The sequence below is a fragment of the Ostrinia nubilalis genome, chromosome 2 (genome assembly GCF_963855985.1).
Source record: "Ostrinia nubilalis chromosome 2, ilOstNubi1.1, whole genome shotgun sequence".
Taxonomy (NCBI): Eukaryota; Metazoa; Arthropoda; class Insecta; order Lepidoptera; family Crambidae; genus Ostrinia; species Ostrinia nubilalis.
Genome location: NC_087089.1, coordinates 15767088 through 15788787, shown reverse-complemented (window position 1 = coordinate 15788787; position 21700 = coordinate 15767088). Strand labels below are relative to the sequence as shown.

The following is a 21700-nucleotide window of genomic DNA, read 5'->3' as shown; positions in this document are numbered from 1 at the left end:
TTTTTCTGTTAATTTTTACGCAGTTGGGTTTTTGACCGAGGGGCTGAAGGCTCTTCAGAAGCTGTTCAATTCCGTCATCCTCGAAGGAAAAACGCCTACGGTATGGCACAGAAGTGTGGTGATACTCTTCTTCAAAAAAGGCGACAAAACCTTGTTGAAGAATTATAGACCCATCTCAATTCTGAGCCATGTCTACAAGCTGTTTTCGAGAGTCATTACGAATCGTCTCGCTCGTGAGCTCGATGACTTCCAGCCTCTCAAACAAGCCGGTTTCCGAAAAGGCTTTAGTACACCACATATATACGCCACGGCAGATTATACAGAAGACCGAGGAGTATAGTCAGTCACTTTGCCTGGCGTTTGTGGACTATGAGAAAGCTTCGATCGAGACCAGGGCAGTGGGCAGTACCTACTAAAGTTTCTCCAACGGTGTCAAATTGACTATATCGATACATCGAAGTGTTGAAAGGCTTGTACGAAAACGCCACAATATCGTTCCGTCTCCAGGATCAAGACTCGAAACCAGTTGCAGCAGCAGACAGGGGGAACTGAAAACTCCGAAACTGTTCACCACCTGGAGAACTGCTTCTGGACTGGAACGGATTCGGCATAAATATCAACGGTGAGTAAATAACCCACCTTCGATTCGCAAACGATATCATAGCCATGGCTGAGACCGTGGAAGATCTAGGCACAATGCACAATGGCCTCAGTCGAGCCTCAACAAGGGGGTCTTAAAATGAAACATGGACAAGTCAAAATCATGTCAAATGTCCGTGTTGCACCCACTCCTCTAAAGGTTGGATACTCTACACTCGGCAGTTGTTGACAATTATATATACCTAGTACAAACAGTCCAGTTAGGCTGTTTATAGTGTCACGCGGACCGTCCAGTGCGGATCCGCTCCACACAGCCGATCTGTAAACTTCGAGGTTTTAGAGTAATGCCGTCCGCAGGAATCGCTCGCTCCCTAGCAGTTTATACAGATTGGCTGTGCGGAGCGATCCGCACTGACGGTCCGCGTGACACTAAAACCAGCCTTAGGTAGGTCCAACTTCGAGGAAGAGGTCAATCGTCGAATCCAACTCGGCTGGCAACGTTCAGGAAGCTTCGCGATATTCTCACGTCTGAAATATCGCACTGTCTCAAGACAAAAGTCTTTGATAACTTATGGATCTGAGACGTGGTCGCTTACTGTGACATAAGAAGACTCAAGGTCAAAGGCGATGGAGCGTGCTATGCTCGTAGTAATTGAACCAGAAATGACGTGATCCGCAGGAGAACCAAAGTGACTGACATAGTCCGCAGAATCGCTAAAATCAAGTGGCAGTGAGTGGAGCTCGTAGCTTGCAAAGCTGATGGCCGCTGGGGCAGAAAAATTCTTGAGTGGCGACCACGACCTGGAAGACGTAATGTGCTGCAGACCTCCACTAGGTCGGCCGACGATCTGGTGAAGGTTGTAGGAGGTGCCTGGATGCGGGCGGCGCAGGACCGGTTGTTGTGGAAATCCTTGGGGGAAGACCTTTGTCCAGCAATGGACGTCATTTGGCTAAAACGAACGAACGATGATTGAAAAAAAAACCTAACTGCGTAAAAATGAACAGAAAAAGATAGAAACAAGACAACTTGTTCACAAATGCAGACGTAGGCATCATCAGTGACTAAATGTTTTGTTGGTGATGTGTATTTGATGCCTCCAACTGCATTTGTGAACACTAAGTTGTCTTGTTTCTATCTCTTCTCTTCGTTTTGTTAATGAAAACTCGAATGCAACCTCTACTTACATCAGGTTTCAATGTTAAAATTGTCAAGTTACAATAATATTACTGTCGTATTTATTCTTAAATGTACCTTACAACATACATGACATTCCATACTGTAAAATTTCAACATTGTAAGGTACAGTCAAGCTCGTTTTTTTAATGTAAGGGACAGGCTATCTTTTAAACTACCCATTTTTCGAAAATTTGGCGTTTATATTATGAAAGAACAGAAAATTCTAAGAAACTTTGCCATAGAAACTATTTAAATCGTAACATCACATAAAAAGATATCGAGGTATAAAGAAAAAAAAAATCGTTTTTTGGCTCTCCTGAAAAGTCGTGTTTTGTCCCTTACAGTAATTGATATTTCCACCATCGATATATGATTCAGCTGTGAGAATAGTGCGATTTTGACGATATTGGTAATATATAGTATATAGTATTAATTATCTGTGGTAATAGTTAGACCTAATCGAAGGAGTGTTCCATCATCATCATCTCAGCCATAGGACGTCCATTCTGAACATAGGCCTCCCCCAATGCTTTCCATGTTGCCCGATTGGTAGCGGTCTGCGTCCAGTGCCTTCCTAGATACTACTTTTATGATGTCGTCGGTCCACCTTGTGGGTTGAAATCTCACGATGCTAAGAAGTGCTTAATATGTCTAGAATTATACGAAAGTTGTCTAATAGTTGTCTACTACTTTAGAAACATGACTTTTGAGTGGTTGACCAAGTGATTGTGTTCATTGCTATACAAACATGTGCTCTACTTTGGATTCTTACCAGGCACCTGTGGTTGTACCTATACTTCGACGTAACAACCCTGTGCTCTTGCGGTATATAAGTGAAGGGGCTATTTTGCTCACAAAGGACATTGTCAGAAACCGCCTTAGATTCCTGGGCACAGCAGTAAAGTATCAAAATTAATCTCTTACTTTTTGAATACTTAAATATTAATTAGATTGTAACGGACACTTGAGGATTAGAAAATGAAATAATAAAAGTCTTTTATATGTATTCCATAATACTATGACGACATCCGGACATTTTAGGGCGTGGCCTGCTCCATATCCTATGAAGTTCCATAATTTGTGTCGATAAAATCTATGTAAAATCGGCACAAGGCAATGCCGTACTTCATTGTTAGGAATCCATGTAATAGTGATGTTGACTGCGGTCATCATAGACAATAAGATACCGATCTTGTAAATAAAATAAATCGTCCAAATTGCTACAGTATAACTAGATTTTAATTAAAAGTTAAAAATATATTGCACGATACTACAAGAAGCTATCTAATGTGTCCAACTGGTCGAAGGTCATGAATAAAATAAAAAGAATTGTGATCATAACACTGATATAGACAATGACAACAATATGGGATCATCTTTAATATATCTGTAACAGTTTCAAAATCCGATGAAAAATCCAATGCCGCTTAAAGTGAGAGAAATGTCTAAAGTTCTAATAGAATTGAAAGTTTTATTCGCTCAAAATGCTTATAACAATAATTGGTAATACATTTCAAATATTAAGTACCTTTATAATGTATCGATAGAACCAAAATGATGTCCTCTCAGCTTGGAAAGGGAAAACCCAGGATTGGGGGAGCGCTCGATCGTAAATAATATTTATTTCTTTATTCATCTTACTTTCTTATTTTTATTTTTTTCTTTTTACAATGTAATTATTATCAAAAAATAAAAATACATTATAAAAACAAAAATCTTAAAAATAGTTAACCCGCTGGCAGCGGAGCAGGGCCCAGGCTACCGGTGGTCAGGGTCACAGGCTGAGGAACCTCCGGACAATGCGTGCTGTGCTGAGGATCACCGCCTTTTCAATCTGACCCTTGAGCCAACCATCTAGCGAGAGCTTCTTTAGATGTTGGTCGAAGCTCTTCGCTATTAGCCCGTTTGCCAGTATTTTATTATTAAAATTGAATATTTTGATATTGATAAAATTGAATATATCTTTCGATTCAAATTCCGAATATTTTTCAATCGATAATAATTATCGAGAATTATTAATAATATTCAATTAAAAGTTGTTCAATCCCTAGTCATGCATAGACTAAGACGGTAACCATGGAGATAGTTAGTTTGGTAAGTCACGTGTTAAATGTCAAGAGTGGAAAGTAAACATAGGATTCATGTTATTTATTTACGTGCAAAATGTAAGTAAGTAAATCATAAAAGTGGAACGCCGAGCTATTTCCAAAACCCGTCCAATATTATAATACAATTTGGCTGCGACAACTACAATACAGAACATCTCCCAAATCGATGTGCATAAAATAATATAATACAATACTAGCAAGTAAGAGGTTATGATAACAATATTGCTATTAATAAGTTTATAGAATTGGTCCGCCAGGAATAATTGTTCTTACATAAAGATTTGTGTCATTTAGAACCTAGAAAGTATTTTTTCGGCACTGTTGATCTAACGGCGAACAATGTATGGAGAACGAACATTGTCCTTTGGTGATTGGAACAACTTCACGTCTATCTCCAGGCTTGCTTCAGAAGATCTGAAACCGTCGGAACTACTGTGAGACCGCTACCCCAGGACAAACTTGACCTTCACTGCTTGGGTTTCTATTGGCGGTCAAGCTGTAGATCCTGGCTACACAGGCGTTGTAGCAGTGGGAACGAGAGGTGAGAATAGTCAGGCCCCTCTTTCCCACTGGGCACTTTGGGCACGTGCCCAGGGCCCCGCGACCGAGGGGGCCCCCGTCTGCACAAAAGATCTTTCTCCAGATGATAAGGGCCACCCTTGATCCTTAAGTGCCCAGGGCCCCTAGTAGGTTAAAGACGGCCCTGAGAATAGTCCCGTATTGTATGCCGGTTCATAAAATCTGGCAACGATAGAAGAACCCCCAGTTTCCTCGTTGCTAATTCCATTTGAAAAAACTCCTAAACCATGTAATTAAAAACAACATAAATTTTCCCCAAGTGAAAGCGAATCGTAGATATTTTCTTTTTATCAGACTGTTCCAGCAATTAACCTAAAAACGGTACGTTCCTTATCGTAATTACAGTTAAGCGGCGGATTGCTTTGCTAATTACGCCGGGGAACACAATGGAAGTAATTTACGGTGCTGGATATACGAAAAAACCATGCGTCGGAAAAAAATTCAGGCTGGTTTTATTTGGTCTTAAGTGAAAATGGCAGTGGGCGGGGAACATAGCTCGTAGAAACGATGGCTGTTGGGGCAGAAAAGTTCTCGAGTGGCGACCACGGGCTGGAAGACGTAGCGTGAGCAGGCCTCCTACTAGGTGGACCGACGATCTGGTAAAGGTCACGGGAAGAGCCTGGATGTGGTCAGCGCAGGACCGTGCATTGTGGAAAACCTTGGAGGAGGCCTTTGTCCAGCAGTGGACGTCATTTGGCTGAAGGGAATTATCGAACAAAGTGGAAATTCCCACCTCTCGTTACCACCAATACAACTCTTCTATAGCCAATATCTCTCCTGACGGCTCGCTAGTGTCCAACTAAAGAAACGTAACCAGTGAAGGTTGAGCATACCTGGAGGGTAACTAACCATCTCGGAATTTGAAACGTATTTACCCTCAAGATCACAGAACACATAATTCGAGCTCAAGATAGCACAAGGCTCGGCGGTTGACTTGTGACACGTTTCAAACGTAAATTCCATCTAGTATACTGACATCAAACAGTGGTTGCACATAAGTTATTTACGTATCATAATACTAATTTATTTACCTGTATGTAAGTTTTGTATACTAAACATCATTATTCTTTCGTTCATCCTACATTATCCCATCCATAGGTGAGTGTAACGTAAACATTTTCGGTGAGAGTCATGGAGAAGTTTTATAGCCTTTATAATGGATGGACTTATAAATGATTCCTCAGGGATGTGCGATAATCGTTCTTAAACGAATATAAATAGCGAATAAAGTTGTGAGTGCGGTAAATTACTGAAGTTTGTTGGCCACCCTAAACTGAAAAAGTCCATTCTATCGCATTTGTACTAGAAAGCTCATGCTCCTGGGAATTCCTTAGCAGTGTAAAGGAATGTATTATTATTATAATTAACTTCTTATAGTGTGGGCTGAAACAATTCGAGTCTATTAATCTTTAGTCTGGCAGATATCTCAGTTGTTTCAACCCACACTATTAAAAACCTGCTATTAGACAGACAATTTACATTACTCTTAAACGAAAAAAGGAAGAATTTTAAATTCGTATCTAAATTCTATTTTAAATTCGTATTGTAAATATCAGGCCTCCCACACCAGTCTGGGCAATCCTTTTGCTTACCTACCTATTTAAGTGTGATCAGTACCAGTGTGACTGGATGGGACTTTTTTTTTATCCACAACGAGGAAGCTCTTGGCCTGTATCTCACCTGATGGTAAGTGACGATCAGGCCGAAAGTGGAAGTGAGCTTCACCCGGAATCCTCAACCACGGAGGAACTGGCTATCTTACCTCTAACTGCCGGAACACAATAATGCTCTTAACATTGTTATTATGGCGACAAACTTCGGTAAGATGGTGGTAGCTAGCCAGGCGGACTTAGAACAAGCCCTACCACCAACCAAACCGAACAGAAAAATCTGCCCCCACTGGGAATCGAACCCGGGAGCTCTGGATCTGAAGCAGGTGGTCTTACCACTAGACACAGAGGCGGCTTTTCTTCCCAACGAGTAACAGTGTTCTCGTTTGTGTGTGACTCGTTGGGAAGAAGAGAATAATAGATAGCGTCGTCCACTGCAAGAGAGTGGAGTGTAGTGGAGACAAAATTACCTGGTTGATGAAATAGATCTTGTTTTATCTGGCACCGGCTGAATACACCAGTGCTGCACGGACCTAGTGCCATACGGCTTACGCTGATTCGGACGTCCTTATCACCTTGTTTATAATATTTAATCTTTAATGTATGTTTTTTGTTTTTGTTTTGGTGACAATATAGATTTCATCATCATCATCATTTCAGCCATAGGACGTCCACTGCTGAACATAGGCCTCCCCCAATGCTTTCCATGTTGATCGATTGGTAGCGGCCTGCGTCCAGCGCTTCCCTGCTACCTTTATGATGTCGTCGGTCCACCTTGTGGGTGGACATCCCACGCTGCGTTTTCCGTTACGCGGCCTCCATTCCAGAACCTTGCTGCCCCATCGGCCGTCAGTTCTGCGAACTATGTGCCCTGCCCCTTGCCACTTCAGCTTGTTAATCCGTCGGGCTATGTCAGTGACTTGAGTTCGTTTACGAATCTCCTCATTTCTGATTCGATCTCGTAATGAAACACCGAGCATAATAAAGGTTTATTTATTTAAAAATAAAATTCTAATAACTCTAAATTGCTTGTTACAGAACATAATAATGCCTCACCAGTGGCTGGAAGGGAACCTGCCCGTAGCAGCCAAGTGCGACGTCTGTGATAAAACCTGCGGTTCGGTGCTCAGGTGAGTCAAGTATATCTTTTATTTATTACATTTCTAACTTATGAATAAAAGTAGAGTAGGTAATTTGAGCACTTATACGAGTACATGAAAAGCGACACTTTTATTTGTAACTGATCTCCGAAACGTTAAGCATAAATTCTGAACATGGCATTGTGGTTATGTAAAAATGCTCGCAATCTATTTTATATCAGCATTACCTGAACAAATAAAACAAAAATACCTTGTAAAATACACACGTCACACACACATAATTCTTTTACTGACTTCACCAGACAGGACATTAAGCTTGAACTACAACATCAACATCAAATTGCCTATCTTAAATGTAAATAAATTTCCATAGCCTTAACATTTAGTTTAACTAAAAGAACTCTATCTCCAAAGAATAAACTCATAAATTGCTTAATTTACCAACATAATTCACTTTCAGCTGAGTTAAAAGAAATTTACTCCAGAATATTAAGCTTGGAAACTTTACGATGCATTAAACCTTATTTAAACCATCGACCTACATTAGGTTACTGGGTCGGAAACTTCTAAAGCCACAATTTCGTTACCCATTGTCCATTTCATGAAAACATTTAGATAACTCCCGACCTCCTTCAATGTCAAACGTAAGCCAGTGATATGAAGACATAGCAATATAGTGGGAAAACTTTATTCTCATTTTCACAGGCTATCCCACGAGAGGAAGTGAGGGTGAAATAGTTAGGGATGCGATTTACTATCAAAATATCGATGAGCTTTTATTTTACGGTTAAAGATACCTTCAGGTCGTCACATGTATCTCTATTGTAACACCTCCATAAATTGTAATGTGATATGCAATAAACAGTTTTGATTTAATTCAAAACTGTCTTGATTGAATACAATTCAAAAATTTTAAGATTGCGATATTTCATTGTAGAGATTTCCATGTCGTAGATTTATTTTGAACAGAATAGACAGACAGACAGAATAATTTATTTTCTACTGCGCTCGCACCCCAAAGCCTGTGTCTATCAGATTCAAAAAGTAATAACATTTGTTTTCATAACGCTGACATGAAAAATAATGGGATCCTCATACATAATTGTATCTTTTATTTCACCCCTTTGTTTTATTTCACAGCAGCCTGTAGTTACTTTGCTTATTTAGATTTGCACATATTCTCGTTTTAAGTACTTATTTATACCGTAAAAATTCACATAGACCGTTTAAGAAACGCTAATTTAGTAAACTTCCCTTTTCACAAAAACTATTATCGATATCGATATAAAACCACTTCAACCCTCAACACTTCGCTGTAGAGCAGTTAACGTGGGATTTTTCGCTACATCCCGTGAAGGCGTTGCATCCGCGAATCCCCTCGTTGCAGGCCCTGGCAGCTGAATATTGGACGGATTAACTGAGCCGGAATACTGAATAATAATATTTTTAAAGTTCAGGGGTTATTTCGGAACATTTTTAAAAGCCTAAGAACGGGTACCTAGGGATAAAAATAAACTGTAAAGAATCCTACGCGTTTGTATCGATGCATTACTAATCGGCTCACAGTTAGTATTAAAGGCAGGCAGTCACTTTCAATTTCTTCTCTTATATTAAGGAAAAGCCAAATTTTCATACGGTATATACATTTTAAGAATTTCTATTACGTATGTTGTACCTTGCGCGGGTCTTTCCCATAAGCGGTATAGTGGGTGATACAGGTCAACTCATTTAAATATGAAACTTTTTTTCTCTAAAGTTTACACCCCTACTTTTTAAATGTACGTACTTAAAAATCTACCTACGTGTAAAATATCGACATCCACAACGCACTACACTAGTGAAGTGCAGCCGCGTCATCCGCGGTACATCCCGCGATCGTCTCGTCGCATCCCGTAGCAGGTGGATATTGGACGGATATACCGAACTGGAGCGCTGGAAAATGATATTGCAAACTTAAAGCCGCGTACTTTTCAGGCGGTTGGTTTGAGGTCTTTCTTTTGTAAAACTTATTTCAACAAGTGCTGGGTGAGTGTTGTGGTTATTAACAGAACCACGTAAGCTAAGGCCTTGTTAGTTGGCTAGAGTTAGATAAATACCTAAATGTATTTGTTTTAAGCAGCTGTCTTCTTCTTGGGTTGTCTAAAAAGGGTCGGTTTCTATCATAATAGTATAATGTATACTGTGTCGATCCAACTGTATGTGTTTTTGTCATTTGTGTGGTATATTCAATAAAGATAAGCTCTATCGAGTAAGAAAGACTAGACAGTAGACAAAGTTGCAAAAAACACAACAAACAACAAGCAACGTTATAAATAACGTCGCACTTTCATCATTCTTTAGAGCTTTGTGGCTGTCTTACGCTTCACTTACCTCAAGAAAATTGCATATCCCAACAGTAAACAAACAAGATTATGTACCCAACTTCCACTATCTAGACCACGTCCATCGCCTGTCGTTTGTGCATTAGATCCTTTAATAGATATTGGATGCTATCAATTTCCCGCGACATTTCGGGATTGTCTAAATCCCGGGAAGTGACGTACAAAGCCACGCTTTCAAAATCCCTCGGCATGATTACCGTTTGATGGCACTGAAAGGTTTTGCTGAAGGCTTACGATCGAAAATGAGATATCCACCAGTCACGATCCCAGAACGCATTATTGGAATTAGGTACACAAAAAAGAGACATGTAAAGGATTGTGGTGCGGTACAGGAAATTAAGCAGTCCCTTTTTCCTTAAACCGATATTTAATTATGCTTATTTGTTTAACATTGATCATCTCTCATCGCATCTGAATGTTCATCGATATTTTTTTTAATTTCAGTAACATTTAATTAGACATCAAATATCTATTTTTCTGTACATTTTTTGTATCTTTGTAGCCTTTTAAAATATATTGCTTTTGTAATAAGTAAATTGTAATTGTATTTTTTTTGCGACTTCTCTAATTTTAAAAGTAACTTTAATTTAATACGAATTCTAGTTTTTTTTTTATCCACAACGAGAAAGCTCTTGGCCCCGAATCCTCAACCACGGAGGAACTGGCTATCTTACTTCTAACTGTCAGAACACAACAATGTTCTGTTTCTCGAACGATTTAACATTCTACGATTAAAATTATTGTAATGTGAAGTATGTTAGAGGCTAAATGCAAAGCTAACAATGCACGTTGCAAATAGAATGACTTCAAATGGAACGTGTGCCGCTAGAAATAGCCACGTCTATTTCAGAGTGGACTAGGCCTGCACGCCACTAGTTCAATTTATCGATACACTACAAAAAAGTACACTTTCATGGAAAGATTCTTTAGATCTAGTTAGGGTTAGACATTTGGAACAAGAAGAGCTAACGACCGAAGACAACTAGCTGATGATACTCGTAGCTTCCTTACTCTTTCACGCAAAAAGTGCCGAACGGATTTTGTTGAAAGTTTAAGTAAGTACGTATATTATTGTTTCTTACATCAGAATAATAGTAGGTAACATCACAAACAACAACATATTAATTTAATTTAGCAGTTCACCAAACGCGCGATCCTAAAGAAAGAAAGAAAGAAAGAAGAAAGAAAGACACACACATTTATTTTAAACTACTAAACGCACATCGACGGAAAAAAACGTGGTGTGTATGGAATTTTTTAGCTTACTTACGCATCGATAAATTTTAATGATTATTTATCGATAATGGAGCAACGTTAAGAACAGACTGTTCTGACACGACAATTTGCATCTAGGACGGCTTTTGCCGCCGTATTTATAGGACGGAAATTTTAAATGGATAAGAGTTTGTGTGAATCTATTCATTTTTGGCTGTCCAACACAAGACAGTATCAGTCAGTTTAGCGATCACAGAAGTACCTAGTTAATCTTCTCTGTTACTTTCACGTCACTACTGAGGCTGAGTTGCATAATCTTAACTTTAACCGTAACTATAACTTTAACCGGTGTTTTTATATGGAGTTTGTATTTACTCTTTAGGAGTTTGGCAGATTTTTGACGTTTGTTAGGGATACCTAATTATTTAAAGTAAGATGTTGCAACCCCGAGTAAATGTAACAATTTTATGTGATCGTCAATAAATCATCGGAAAAAAATAATCCGTCTTTTCGTAGCGTTGTTGACAAAGTTACTATGGCCCATAGGATGTAATTTATTCTTTGAAATTGTCTGCCAATATAATTTATGTATGTTAATTCCAATTATTACACAACAAATTAAAGTAAATAGGTAATTATTATTCGAAAAAGTGAAGCGTGTAATACGTGCAATGCGATAAAACTTGCATTTCACTGCGGGCCGCTACAATGTTTGAGATAGCATTGTCCGTGGCCAATGGGCCGGCAGATGCACACCGTGAACAACAAAAGATAAGCAAACAATGGACTGAAATACATATATGTAACAACCTTTTATTCAACTAGCTTCTTTCTGCCCGCGACTTCGTCCGCGTGAACAAGAAACTACTTACTTGTCTTAGCGTAATGATAATAATATACAGCCTATGTATAGTCTTCCTCGATAAATGGGCTATCTAACACTGAAAAAAATTTTCAAATCGGACCAGTAGTTCCGGAGTTTAGCGCGTTCAAGCAAACAAGTATAGATTAAGAAGACCAAAATAATCATTTTGGTTCGTATTTTGTAACGGCGCGGACTCTCAAAACCCCAAGCATGGTGTTTTTTTTTATCATGGACTTCAGAGTATTAGGTAGAATCATACAGTTTTAGTGATCTTTCACAATATGTCATAATCTTTGACACTTCGGATCACTTTCATACGCTTCTGATATCCCATTATGCGGACTATTAATGTATTATTATGGTATCTAATGGAGATATCTAATATCCCCTAATTGATTGATCGTTAGCAGGTATCGGATAACAAGATGAAGTTAGGATTCGGAATTTAGGCGCACCTTGGGACGGGCTAAAGCTTACCTACTTGTTCCAGTCCAGTTTTGACTTTTCAAAGATGAATCATTGTCAAATTAATATGATTAATAAACACGAACTGATGTTAATTTTTGCCTTGAAATAGCCATAACAATCAAATACCTACCACTCAAGTCTCAACTCAGCTGAAATACGATTCAATGATAAACGGTGTGCTTATTCATACGTAACTTTTTTGTAGCTTCTTAATAGATCGAGCACAAGATAATATGACTATTTAGGTATCACGTTTGAAATAAAGTTACTACTTATCTCTGTATTCATCCAGATCGAAAAAGCTGTATTAAATAGTTATTAATATCCCATTATGACTTCATATTATTAATTAATTCCATTATATGCTTACCGCTTCGTATATTTCGTATTAGAATCTGTTCCGAGCCACCGGCTCGGTTATTCTTGTACATAATATTATCGGTACATATTTGGTATATCTGTCACCGTAAGATTTTGAGATCTTTGGTCGTAGGGGCAGAAAAGTTCTCGAGTGCCGACGACAGGCTGGAAGACGTAGCGTGGGCAGGCCTCCTACTAGGTGGACCGACGATCTGGTAAAGGTCGCGGGATGAACCTGGTCAATCTGGATGCGGGCAGCGCAGGACCGTTCACTGTGGAAAACTTTAGGGGAGGCCTTTGTCTAGCAGTAGACGTCTTTGGCTGAAACGAACGAACGAAGATTGTGAGAAGGTGAGAACCGTTAGATTACAATAAAACTCGCGAGATTGTAAACTGTTGAAATATTGTGAACAGGAACATACTGCTTACTATTCAACGCATTATTTTGGGTAGATTACTATCTATCCAAAAGATTAGCCCTTACGAGGCCAAGAGATTCAAGTCTAAATCCCTTGTAACTTCCCTTTGAAGTCACCTTAAGAATTTAACTTCTCGAAATGAATCTTGCGCGCCGAGAGTTCTTGTTTTGTTCGTAAGCCTCGGTTTTGCCCTTTGAGAAGGCCCTTGCTACCTTGACGGGGAGTTAATTGCTACTCGGCGTGAAGTGTAGTAGGCGCTACATTTCTGCGGGTTAGTAGTGGTTTATATGAAAAAAAGAGATTTATAAGGGTTGCGTTTTGTAAAATGATGACACTGGTGATGAATAGTGTCATAGGGTAAACAAATTGACCAATTGAAACGTGTTTAGAAACTTGCATGAACGAAACCTCATAATATCGTGACAGTGTTACGACAAATCGTATTAAAAGTGGCATCAGGCTCTTATGCTAGTAGGACTGCTGATCTTCCAATCACCATAACAGCCAAGGATCAAACTCTGTCTAGTGTAGAGGCCAGTCACCAAGAAAATCTAGTAAAAATTAAGCACTAGCGGCCGCCCGCGACTTCGTACGCGTTGATTCCGTTTTACCCCCCTTAGAGGTTGAATTTTGCAAAATCCCGTCTTTTAAAAGGTTCTTTCGTGATGAGTCAGTGACCTTTCGCTTTTATAGATAGCTACTGACAGCATAGAGCAGCCTTACATTATATAAGTAAGAATTAACTTCATATCTCTCTCTCTCTGTCTCTACAGATTGCAAGACTTCAGATGCGTGTGGTGCCGGAGATGTGTGCACGCGGCGTGCAAGCCTAGCTGGCGCGCGTCGTGCATGCTAGGCCCGGCGCGCGCGTCGGTCGTGCCGCCCACGCGCCTGCACTCGGTGGGGCCTGATGACGCGTGGGTGCCTGACAGACCGCCGAACGCCAGCCCGCTCATAGTCTTTGTCAATTCGCGGTCAGGTAAGCTTCATCATCATTTCAGCCACAGGACGTCCACTGCTGAACATAGGCCTACCCAATGATTTCCACAATGGCCGGTTGGTGGCGGCCTGCATCCAGCGCCTTCCCGCTACCTTTATGAGGTCGTCGGTCCATCTTGTGGTCGGACGTCCTACGCTGCGCTTTCAGGTAAACTTAGTTGCAAACAAAAGACGTCTATTGCTAGACGAAGGCTTTCCTCGAAGATTTCCACAATCGGTCCTGCGCTGCATCCAAATCCTTCGTGATCGTAGTAACCGACCAGCCGGGCTAGGATACGCGCCGTGATAACTTTTATCGACGTCGAAATGTATGGGCAAAATTGATAAAATGGCGCGATAACCGCATATCGCGGCGCCCATCCTAGACCTACAGGTCGCGTTTAGATTCGTTCTGGATTAGATTAGACTATGAAAGAGGTCGCAAAACAAAACAAACTGTATTTTGTAAGCGTGAACAAAAATCTGTTTGTAGGTATTTATAATATCGATTGGGTATTTTGTGCATATAGGATTATAGGTATTACCTAAATTAATTATTATACCCAAGTAAGTTTAAATCCGTTGCCTAGCATTCATGGTACTAAAAGATTTTCTTTTTTTGGGACTTTTGATGGGCCTAAATGGCGCAGTGTATGCCCAAGGATATCAAAAAAACACAATGTACTAATCCAAAGTACAGCCTTAGCTCGGGATTTCTCTCAAGGATAAAATTAGAAATGACGTTATCTGACGGAGAACAAAGGTAATCGATATAGTCAGAGCCCCCGAGGATTAGGTGGATTTCACACTGCCACGCGACAAAAACGAAACGCGCGTAAAACGTTAGACAGGAAGTTATACTCGTACCTACAATTTGTTGCAAAATCGTACCAATTACAACTGATTAAGGTGCCACAGTGTTTAGCTCGATCTGCTTCCGTACATAAAATGCATAGAGATATAGAGAGATGCCAACTAATGCGCTGAGTTCGAAACTTACGTCTACATTCACAAACGTTACTATGAGGTCTCACAGTGCGCGTGGACGCACAGAGTGACACACGAACCAATCACAGAGCTCTATTCAATGCTGTGCGTTTGATTTGCTGCTTCACTTAGCAAGCATCGTTTGTGAATACGGGCGTCAGTGTCGCATTAGAAATTCACACACACAAAGTAATCAAAATAGTTATGTGCTCATTATCCACTACGGTATCAGTACTCAACGTTCTAATAATCGTTAGTACTACGCAAGCAATGCAAACTGTTTACATATGACGTCGCTGCTATCATCATTGCTGTCACGAGCAATGTGTTCTGTTTGGGCATATCGCTGCGACACCGGCCGCGCCCCCTTGTCACATCTCCCTTTAGTTTCTGTGATCTGTGATAAAATTTAGGTATGATATACAAGCGTATAACACTGACAACGCTCGTCCTTAGAGATCTGCAGGCTCATGCGTGACAGCGTGAGATTAGCCTTAATGATGTATGACATTAAGCTGATCGCTACCATATAACTTGATGGCCGATGAGGTTTATGAGTGCTTTAATGAAGGTCGGATCTTGACAAACACAACATGGGAAATCCTTCAACAAAATGCAATGATAGTTAACTGCAAAGTGACTTGGAAATGTTTCCAAAAATAAACCAGTAACTACTTGTGTACTTACCTGCTTAAAACAATTGACCAAGTTAAATAGACAAGAAATTACATCAATATGAAGAATTTCCCCAATTTTAATCCCACTCAAAACCATTTATTGAAGCATTGAGATAAAACATGTTGATAATGATTTTTCATTGTCATGCTTATGACCAAAGAACACTCAATTAAATAGAATAAAAATTGTATATTTCACAACCCACATCACTAGGTTTTTAGACTATAGGTCTATCGTATAAGTCAATCACTGCCTGAGGTATGACATGACAGGGCATACAAATCTGAAGTCTCGCTGACGTTTGACCATTAGGTACGAAATCACCCTTCCATGCCGCTCCCATACCTCAGGCACTAAGTTAAGCGCTGGACTTATAATCACATTGTCTTTTCAAGGTGACAACCAAGGCGTGAAGTTCCTCCGGCGCTTCAAGCAGCTGCTAAACCCAGCGCAAGTGTTCGAGCTAAGTGGAGCTGGTCCCAGGCTAGGGCTGCGATTGTTCAGGCACTTCGCCCCACTGCGGGTGCTGGTGTGCTCGGGAGACGGGTCGGTGGGCTGGGTACTGCAAGAGGTCGACAAGTTGGACATGCACGTGAGTCTCTAACAGCTCCTCAAATACTCTGCGCGATTTTCCGTAGTCTTTAATAATCTAAACACAAACTCAAAGGTGACTGACTGACTGACATAGTGATCTATCAACGCATAGCCCAAATCACTGGACGGATCGGACTGAAAGGCATGCAGGTAGATGTTATGACGTAGGCATCCGCTAAGAAAGGATTTTACGAAACTCCACCCCTAAGGGGGTAAAACGGGATCCACGCGTACGAAGTCGCGGGCGGCCGCTAGTGCCATATATAATATGTTACATACTGGGTCCATAGTAATTATGTAAACTGTCAAATACCTGTAACAACTGTTTAACTACACACGTGGTGTGCAATAAAGTATTATGTATTCGACTTCCGCGCTCGAACAACAACTGTTTCCAGCGCAAATGTTCAAGAAGTTCATTGAGTTGAATGTAGAACACCAGAATTAATGTTCCAAAAAGTTTGCAATCACTCTGCGGATGTTGCGCTCGCGCACGACCGGACTCCTTGGCCGCGCGACACTGGCTATCAAGAAACTTATTTTTTATTCAGTCAATCTTTCGATATTTTTTTGTTATTTTTTGTGCATTGAGTTGAATGTAGAACGCCAGAAGCAAAATGTTCCAAAAAGTTTGCATGCGACCGGACTGCTATGCTAGGCCGCGCGACACTGGCCATCAAGAAACTTCTTTTTTATTCAGCAATTAATTTCGATATTCTTTTGTTATTTTTTTCATGTCTCGACTCGATTTTTCACGCAATGCATTTCCAATGCAATGAAATAATAAGTGTACTATAACCACAACTACCATGTAACGAGATTTAGACCCATCGAGCCTACAGTGGGTCTCGGTGTGCTCTAGAGGCGTCAGTTGAATTCAAATTCAAATAGTTTATTCAGTACATAGGCCCTTTCTAGGGCACTTATACACGTCCCAATGGGTGCTACAGGAGAAGAAAGTGAGTTTTAGAACAATCATCAAAATAATCATCAGCCACAGACCGTCCACTGTTGATCATAGGCCTCCCCCAATGATTTCCAAATAGGCCGGTTTGTAGCGGCCTGCATCCAGCGCCTTTCTGAAGGCCTTCTGTCCACCTTGTCACTAATGACCATCTTCATGTTCCATGTACTAGACAATTTAGGATTCCCATTCTTCATTCCAGCGTCAAGTACAAACAGCAGTGCTGCCGCTTGGTACTGGTAACGACCTGGCGCGAGTCCTGGGCTGGGGCGCGTCGTGCGACGACGCGGCTAACTTACAGCAACTGCTGGAGCGTTACGAGAGGGCTTCGACTAAGATGCTGGATAGGTAAGAATGATTTGAGTAAAAAATTACTTAGCATTCACTTTGAAATCATTTCTAAAAAAATGTATAGAAACAAAAATTAGTTCGTTTATAAATATGAAAGAGAACGTCGCTTGAGGTCTGAAAAAAACAATTTGACTGATATATTTTTTGTTACGAGTACGTTCGTCGTAATTATTAAAACAAGATTTGTACGAATCAGTACTACTTAAGTATTTTATCCACGGAAAAAGTTGTATTTTAGAACGGACAAGCGTGATACTATTGTTCTTAAAATTTTCTAATGAAAATATACCTAATTAAACCAGTGATTCATGCATTTTGTTGTTGTACAAATTATTCCCTAGATTATCTGGAAGAGATCGCAGTCTAGCGATAAGACCGCCTAAATTGTGCCGTTTCACTTTTGTATTTCTGTTCGTTTATATTTCTGTCTTGTGAGATGTATAGTATATTTATAATTATTTTTAATATTTTACAGGTGGTCGATAATGACGTTCGAGAGGGCATTGACAGCGCCGCCGCCTCCGCCCGCGCCGCCTGACTTGGTAGAAGAGAGCTCGCTGCTGAAGAACTTGCAGGAAATCATGCAGGTAACGAAGAAAACGTACTTAGTGATTATTTGCTTAGTAGGTACCTACAGTCAGCATCAAATAGTTAGTGACACTCAATACCACCAATAAGTTGACAACACAACCTTATTTCAATGAGGGCTATCGTTTTAGCGCTCACCAGTTAGCGCCACTGTCGAGTAAGGTCCTGTCACTTGCTAGTAGTGAAGACAGTGGCACCAACTTGTGAGCGCTAAAGTGGTAGGAGGACTATCGCATTTGCACTCGTCAAGATGGCGCCACTGTAGAGTAAGGTCCTGTCAATCGCCAGGGGTGCCAACTGTTAAGTATAAAAACGATAGCCCTCATTGTAACAAAGACGTGTTGCGAACTTATTGGCTACTTTGGGTGTCACGAACTATTTGACGCTGACAATAGTGTAGTAGTAGTGCTCTACCACAAAACAGATAGTAACAGAAGACAATCACATAGGTATGTGTATTTCATATAGCTTAAATACGCACACAGACGCGTATTAAGCGGCCGGCATCGCGCTGGCAATGGTTTAGACTGGTTTGCGACACTTCCATGAGCGTTACCCGAGCTCACTTTATCTGTAGATTGTCTTCTGCTCCTATCTACTTTGTGGCTCTAGACTGTTCCGAAAGCGAGAGCAAAACAGACTGTTAACGCCATCTATCGAACGTTCAGTGAAACTGGAACGTGATGATCAATGAAATATGGATAGTCATTATTTATTAACAAATTTTATACCAACATAAAGCAAAATAGAAAATAAGTGAAGTGAAGCTCGCTTCCACCTTCGGCCTGATCATCACTTACCATCAGATGAGATACAGGCCAAGAGCTTCCTCGTTGTGGATAAAAAAAAATATCTGATACAAGTCTATGATTCAAAATATTGAAACAACAAACATATTGAAACAAAAAAATACATAACCACAGACCAGACAGTGTGTTGAATTTTGAATCAGCTCTGAAATCTCATTTTTGAGGGTTTAAAAATCAGAAGCTTGTCTTCTACGAGTAGGTACTAGTTGTAGTCAGAATGTGTTTTAATTCTAATAAATGTAATACTTATGTATTAAGGGAGAGTCCGCTAATTTGGACCAGTTTTTTTCAATCCCATTTTACACATAGTTTTCTTTTTTTTATGCTAATGTCCATGGTATATAATAAAAGATACATTATTCAACTTACTATTTCATAAGTATTAATTAACATGATTGTTGTATATTTAGCACAAATCAACAAAGTACGAGTTCAGAGCTTCGGTCCAATTTAGCCAACCGGTTCGATAATTTGTACCACAGGGTTACTAAATTGGATTTCAATAAATTTCAAGCTTATAAAAAAACTATGGCAAAATATTATACGATACATTCTTAACAAATTAGGAAACGAAAAGGAACAGTAGTTAATAACATAGACAATCGATATTGTTTTACACGTTATCACGATTTTGAGTACAAGTTTTGTAATTCCAATTATCGTAACGCACACTTGTACCTAATCTACTTTGCCAGTCTTTTGCTTTCATTTATTGTTAGTCAAACATAACTACGCTATTATAACTTCAAAATATGATTTACTAAAAAAAAATTCAAAATCCTTTGGTAAAGTTCCATACAACTTGATGTGGTACAATTTAGCCGACTAGGTGATAGTGCTTTTAAAAAATCTGTAAAAAATATAGCTTATAAATACCGAAAAATGTTTCAAATAATTGTAATCCACACCAATTTACGCTTCTAAATAATATATTAGAAACACCCTGTGATTAAATTTAACAAAATTACAAACTAAACATGTATTGTCAAAAGTTACTTGAAAACAATGAAAAAATACTTTTCAAAATAAAACACACGTGTTTGTTGTCACGGCAAAAACCACATGGCCGATATTAATTGATTTTAGTTGTGTATCGCTGAGTGTTGCAATTACAGACATTCAATAAATACTTTACGAATTATGAGGGTGGTACAATTTACCCGGCGGTACAATATACCGAACTCTCCCCTACTTACAGGCGGGGGAAGTAAGCTGCGCGGCGACAGGTGCTTTGCGCGTGGGTTGCGCGCGCCTTGCACTAGCGGGGGAGCGCGCGGGGGGCGGGGCGGCGCGGGCCGCACATCGCCTACGTCGAGCGCTGTCTCTACTATTGCACGCACGCGCGCATTTGGCGCACGACCACGCGAGATGCAGGTAGGATCATTGTTTAGTATTCAAACCTTGATAGGACAAGTCGTGTAGTGTTGCGCATGGCTGGCATATTATAAACAGGCTGAGGAAGTAAGCGTGGGTTGCGCGCGTCTTGCGCTAGCGGGGGAGCGCGCGGGGGACGAGGCGGCGCGGGCAGCATACCGCCTACGTCGAGCGCTGTCTCTACTGTTGCATGCGCGCGCGCATTTAGCGCACGACCACGCTAGATGCAGGTAGGATTACTATTTAGTATTCAAACCTTGATAGGACAAGTCGTGTGGTGCTGCGCGCGGCTGGCTTATTATAAATAGGCTGAGGAAGTAAGCGTGGGTTGCGCGCGTCTTGCGCTAGCGGGGGAGCGCGCGGGGGACGAGGCGGCGCGGGCAGCATACCGCCTACGTCGAGCGCTGTCTCTACTGTTGCATGCGCGCGCGCATTTAGCGCACGACCACGCTAGATGCAGGTAGGATTACTATTTAGTATTCAAACCTTGATAGGACAAGTCGTGTGGTGCTGCGCGCGGCTGGCTTATTATAAATAGGCTGAGGAAGTAAGCGTGGGTTGCGCGCGTCTTGCACTAGCGGGGGAGCGCGCGGGGGGCGGGGCGGCGCGCGCAGCACACCGCTTACGTCGCGCGCTGTCTCTGTTACTACATGCGCGCGCGCATTTAGCGCACGACCACGCGAGGTGCAGGTGAGATCATTAGGCTAGCTTTGAGCAGATATGCCGTTGGTGGGATCACTGTTTGTTATCCAACCCTTGATTACACAAGCCGTGTATTACTGGCAGGTGAGTGGGGGGCAGGGCTGTTACTACACGCGCGCGCATCTGGCGAACGACCACGCGAGATGCAGGTAGGTTTATTGTTCGTAGACCTTAACACTAGGCAATGAAGTTCAAAATAATGCTGCCATAGACTGGTTAAAGGTCAATTCGAGTCGCGCGGTGCAGGTGGGATATCGTTGTCCAAGCGTTAATCAGACAAGCCGTGTAGTGCAGTGCGTGGGTTGCGCACGACCACGCGAGATGTAGGTAGGATCACTGTTTAGTATTCAAACCTTGATAGGACTAGCCGTGCAGTGTCGCGCGAGGCTGGCAATTCTGGCTGGAATATTATAAACAGGCTGAGGAAGTAAGCGTGGGTTGCGCGCGTCTTGCGCTAGCGGGGGAGCGCGCGGGGGACGAGGCGGCGCGGGCAGCATACCGCCTACGTCGAGCGCTGTCTCTACTGTTGCATGCGCGCGCGCATTTAGCGCACGACCACGCTAGGTGCAGGTAAGAGTCTAGCTTTGATCAGTGGGCTTAGTGTGAGTTTACATCAAACGTCTTCTCTAGTGACTGCGTAAAAAGTGACATTAAATGTATGACGGATTGTACAACGCCCCTAGCGGAAACTTTCAAGAACTAAAATGTTTAACGCGCTCGCTAGTGACGACATTTGATTTAAACTCACACTAAGCCCTTAGATTGTTACCCAACCCTTGGTTACACAAGCCGT

At 41.0% G+C, this 21700-nt stretch overlaps 1 protein-coding gene across 1 annotated transcript in view; it reads left to right on the top strand.

Moving 5' to 3' along the window:
• Positions 1 to 21700, top strand: part of LOC135079036 (diacylglycerol kinase delta) — a 192763-nt gene that overhangs the window by 153527 nt on the left and 17536 nt on the right. Inside the window, exons 6-11 of the mRNA XM_063973669.1 lie at positions 7113 to 7204; positions 13656 to 13861; positions 15921 to 16117; positions 17286 to 17431; positions 17910 to 18021; positions 20992 to 21056. Coding sequence (XP_063829739.1) covers positions 7113 to 7204; positions 13656 to 13861; positions 15921 to 16117; positions 17286 to 17431; positions 17910 to 18021; positions 20992 to 21056 — 818 coding nt within the window. The remainder of the gene's footprint in view (positions 1 to 7112; positions 7205 to 13655; positions 13862 to 15920; positions 16118 to 17285; positions 17432 to 17909; positions 18022 to 20991; positions 21057 to 21700) is intronic.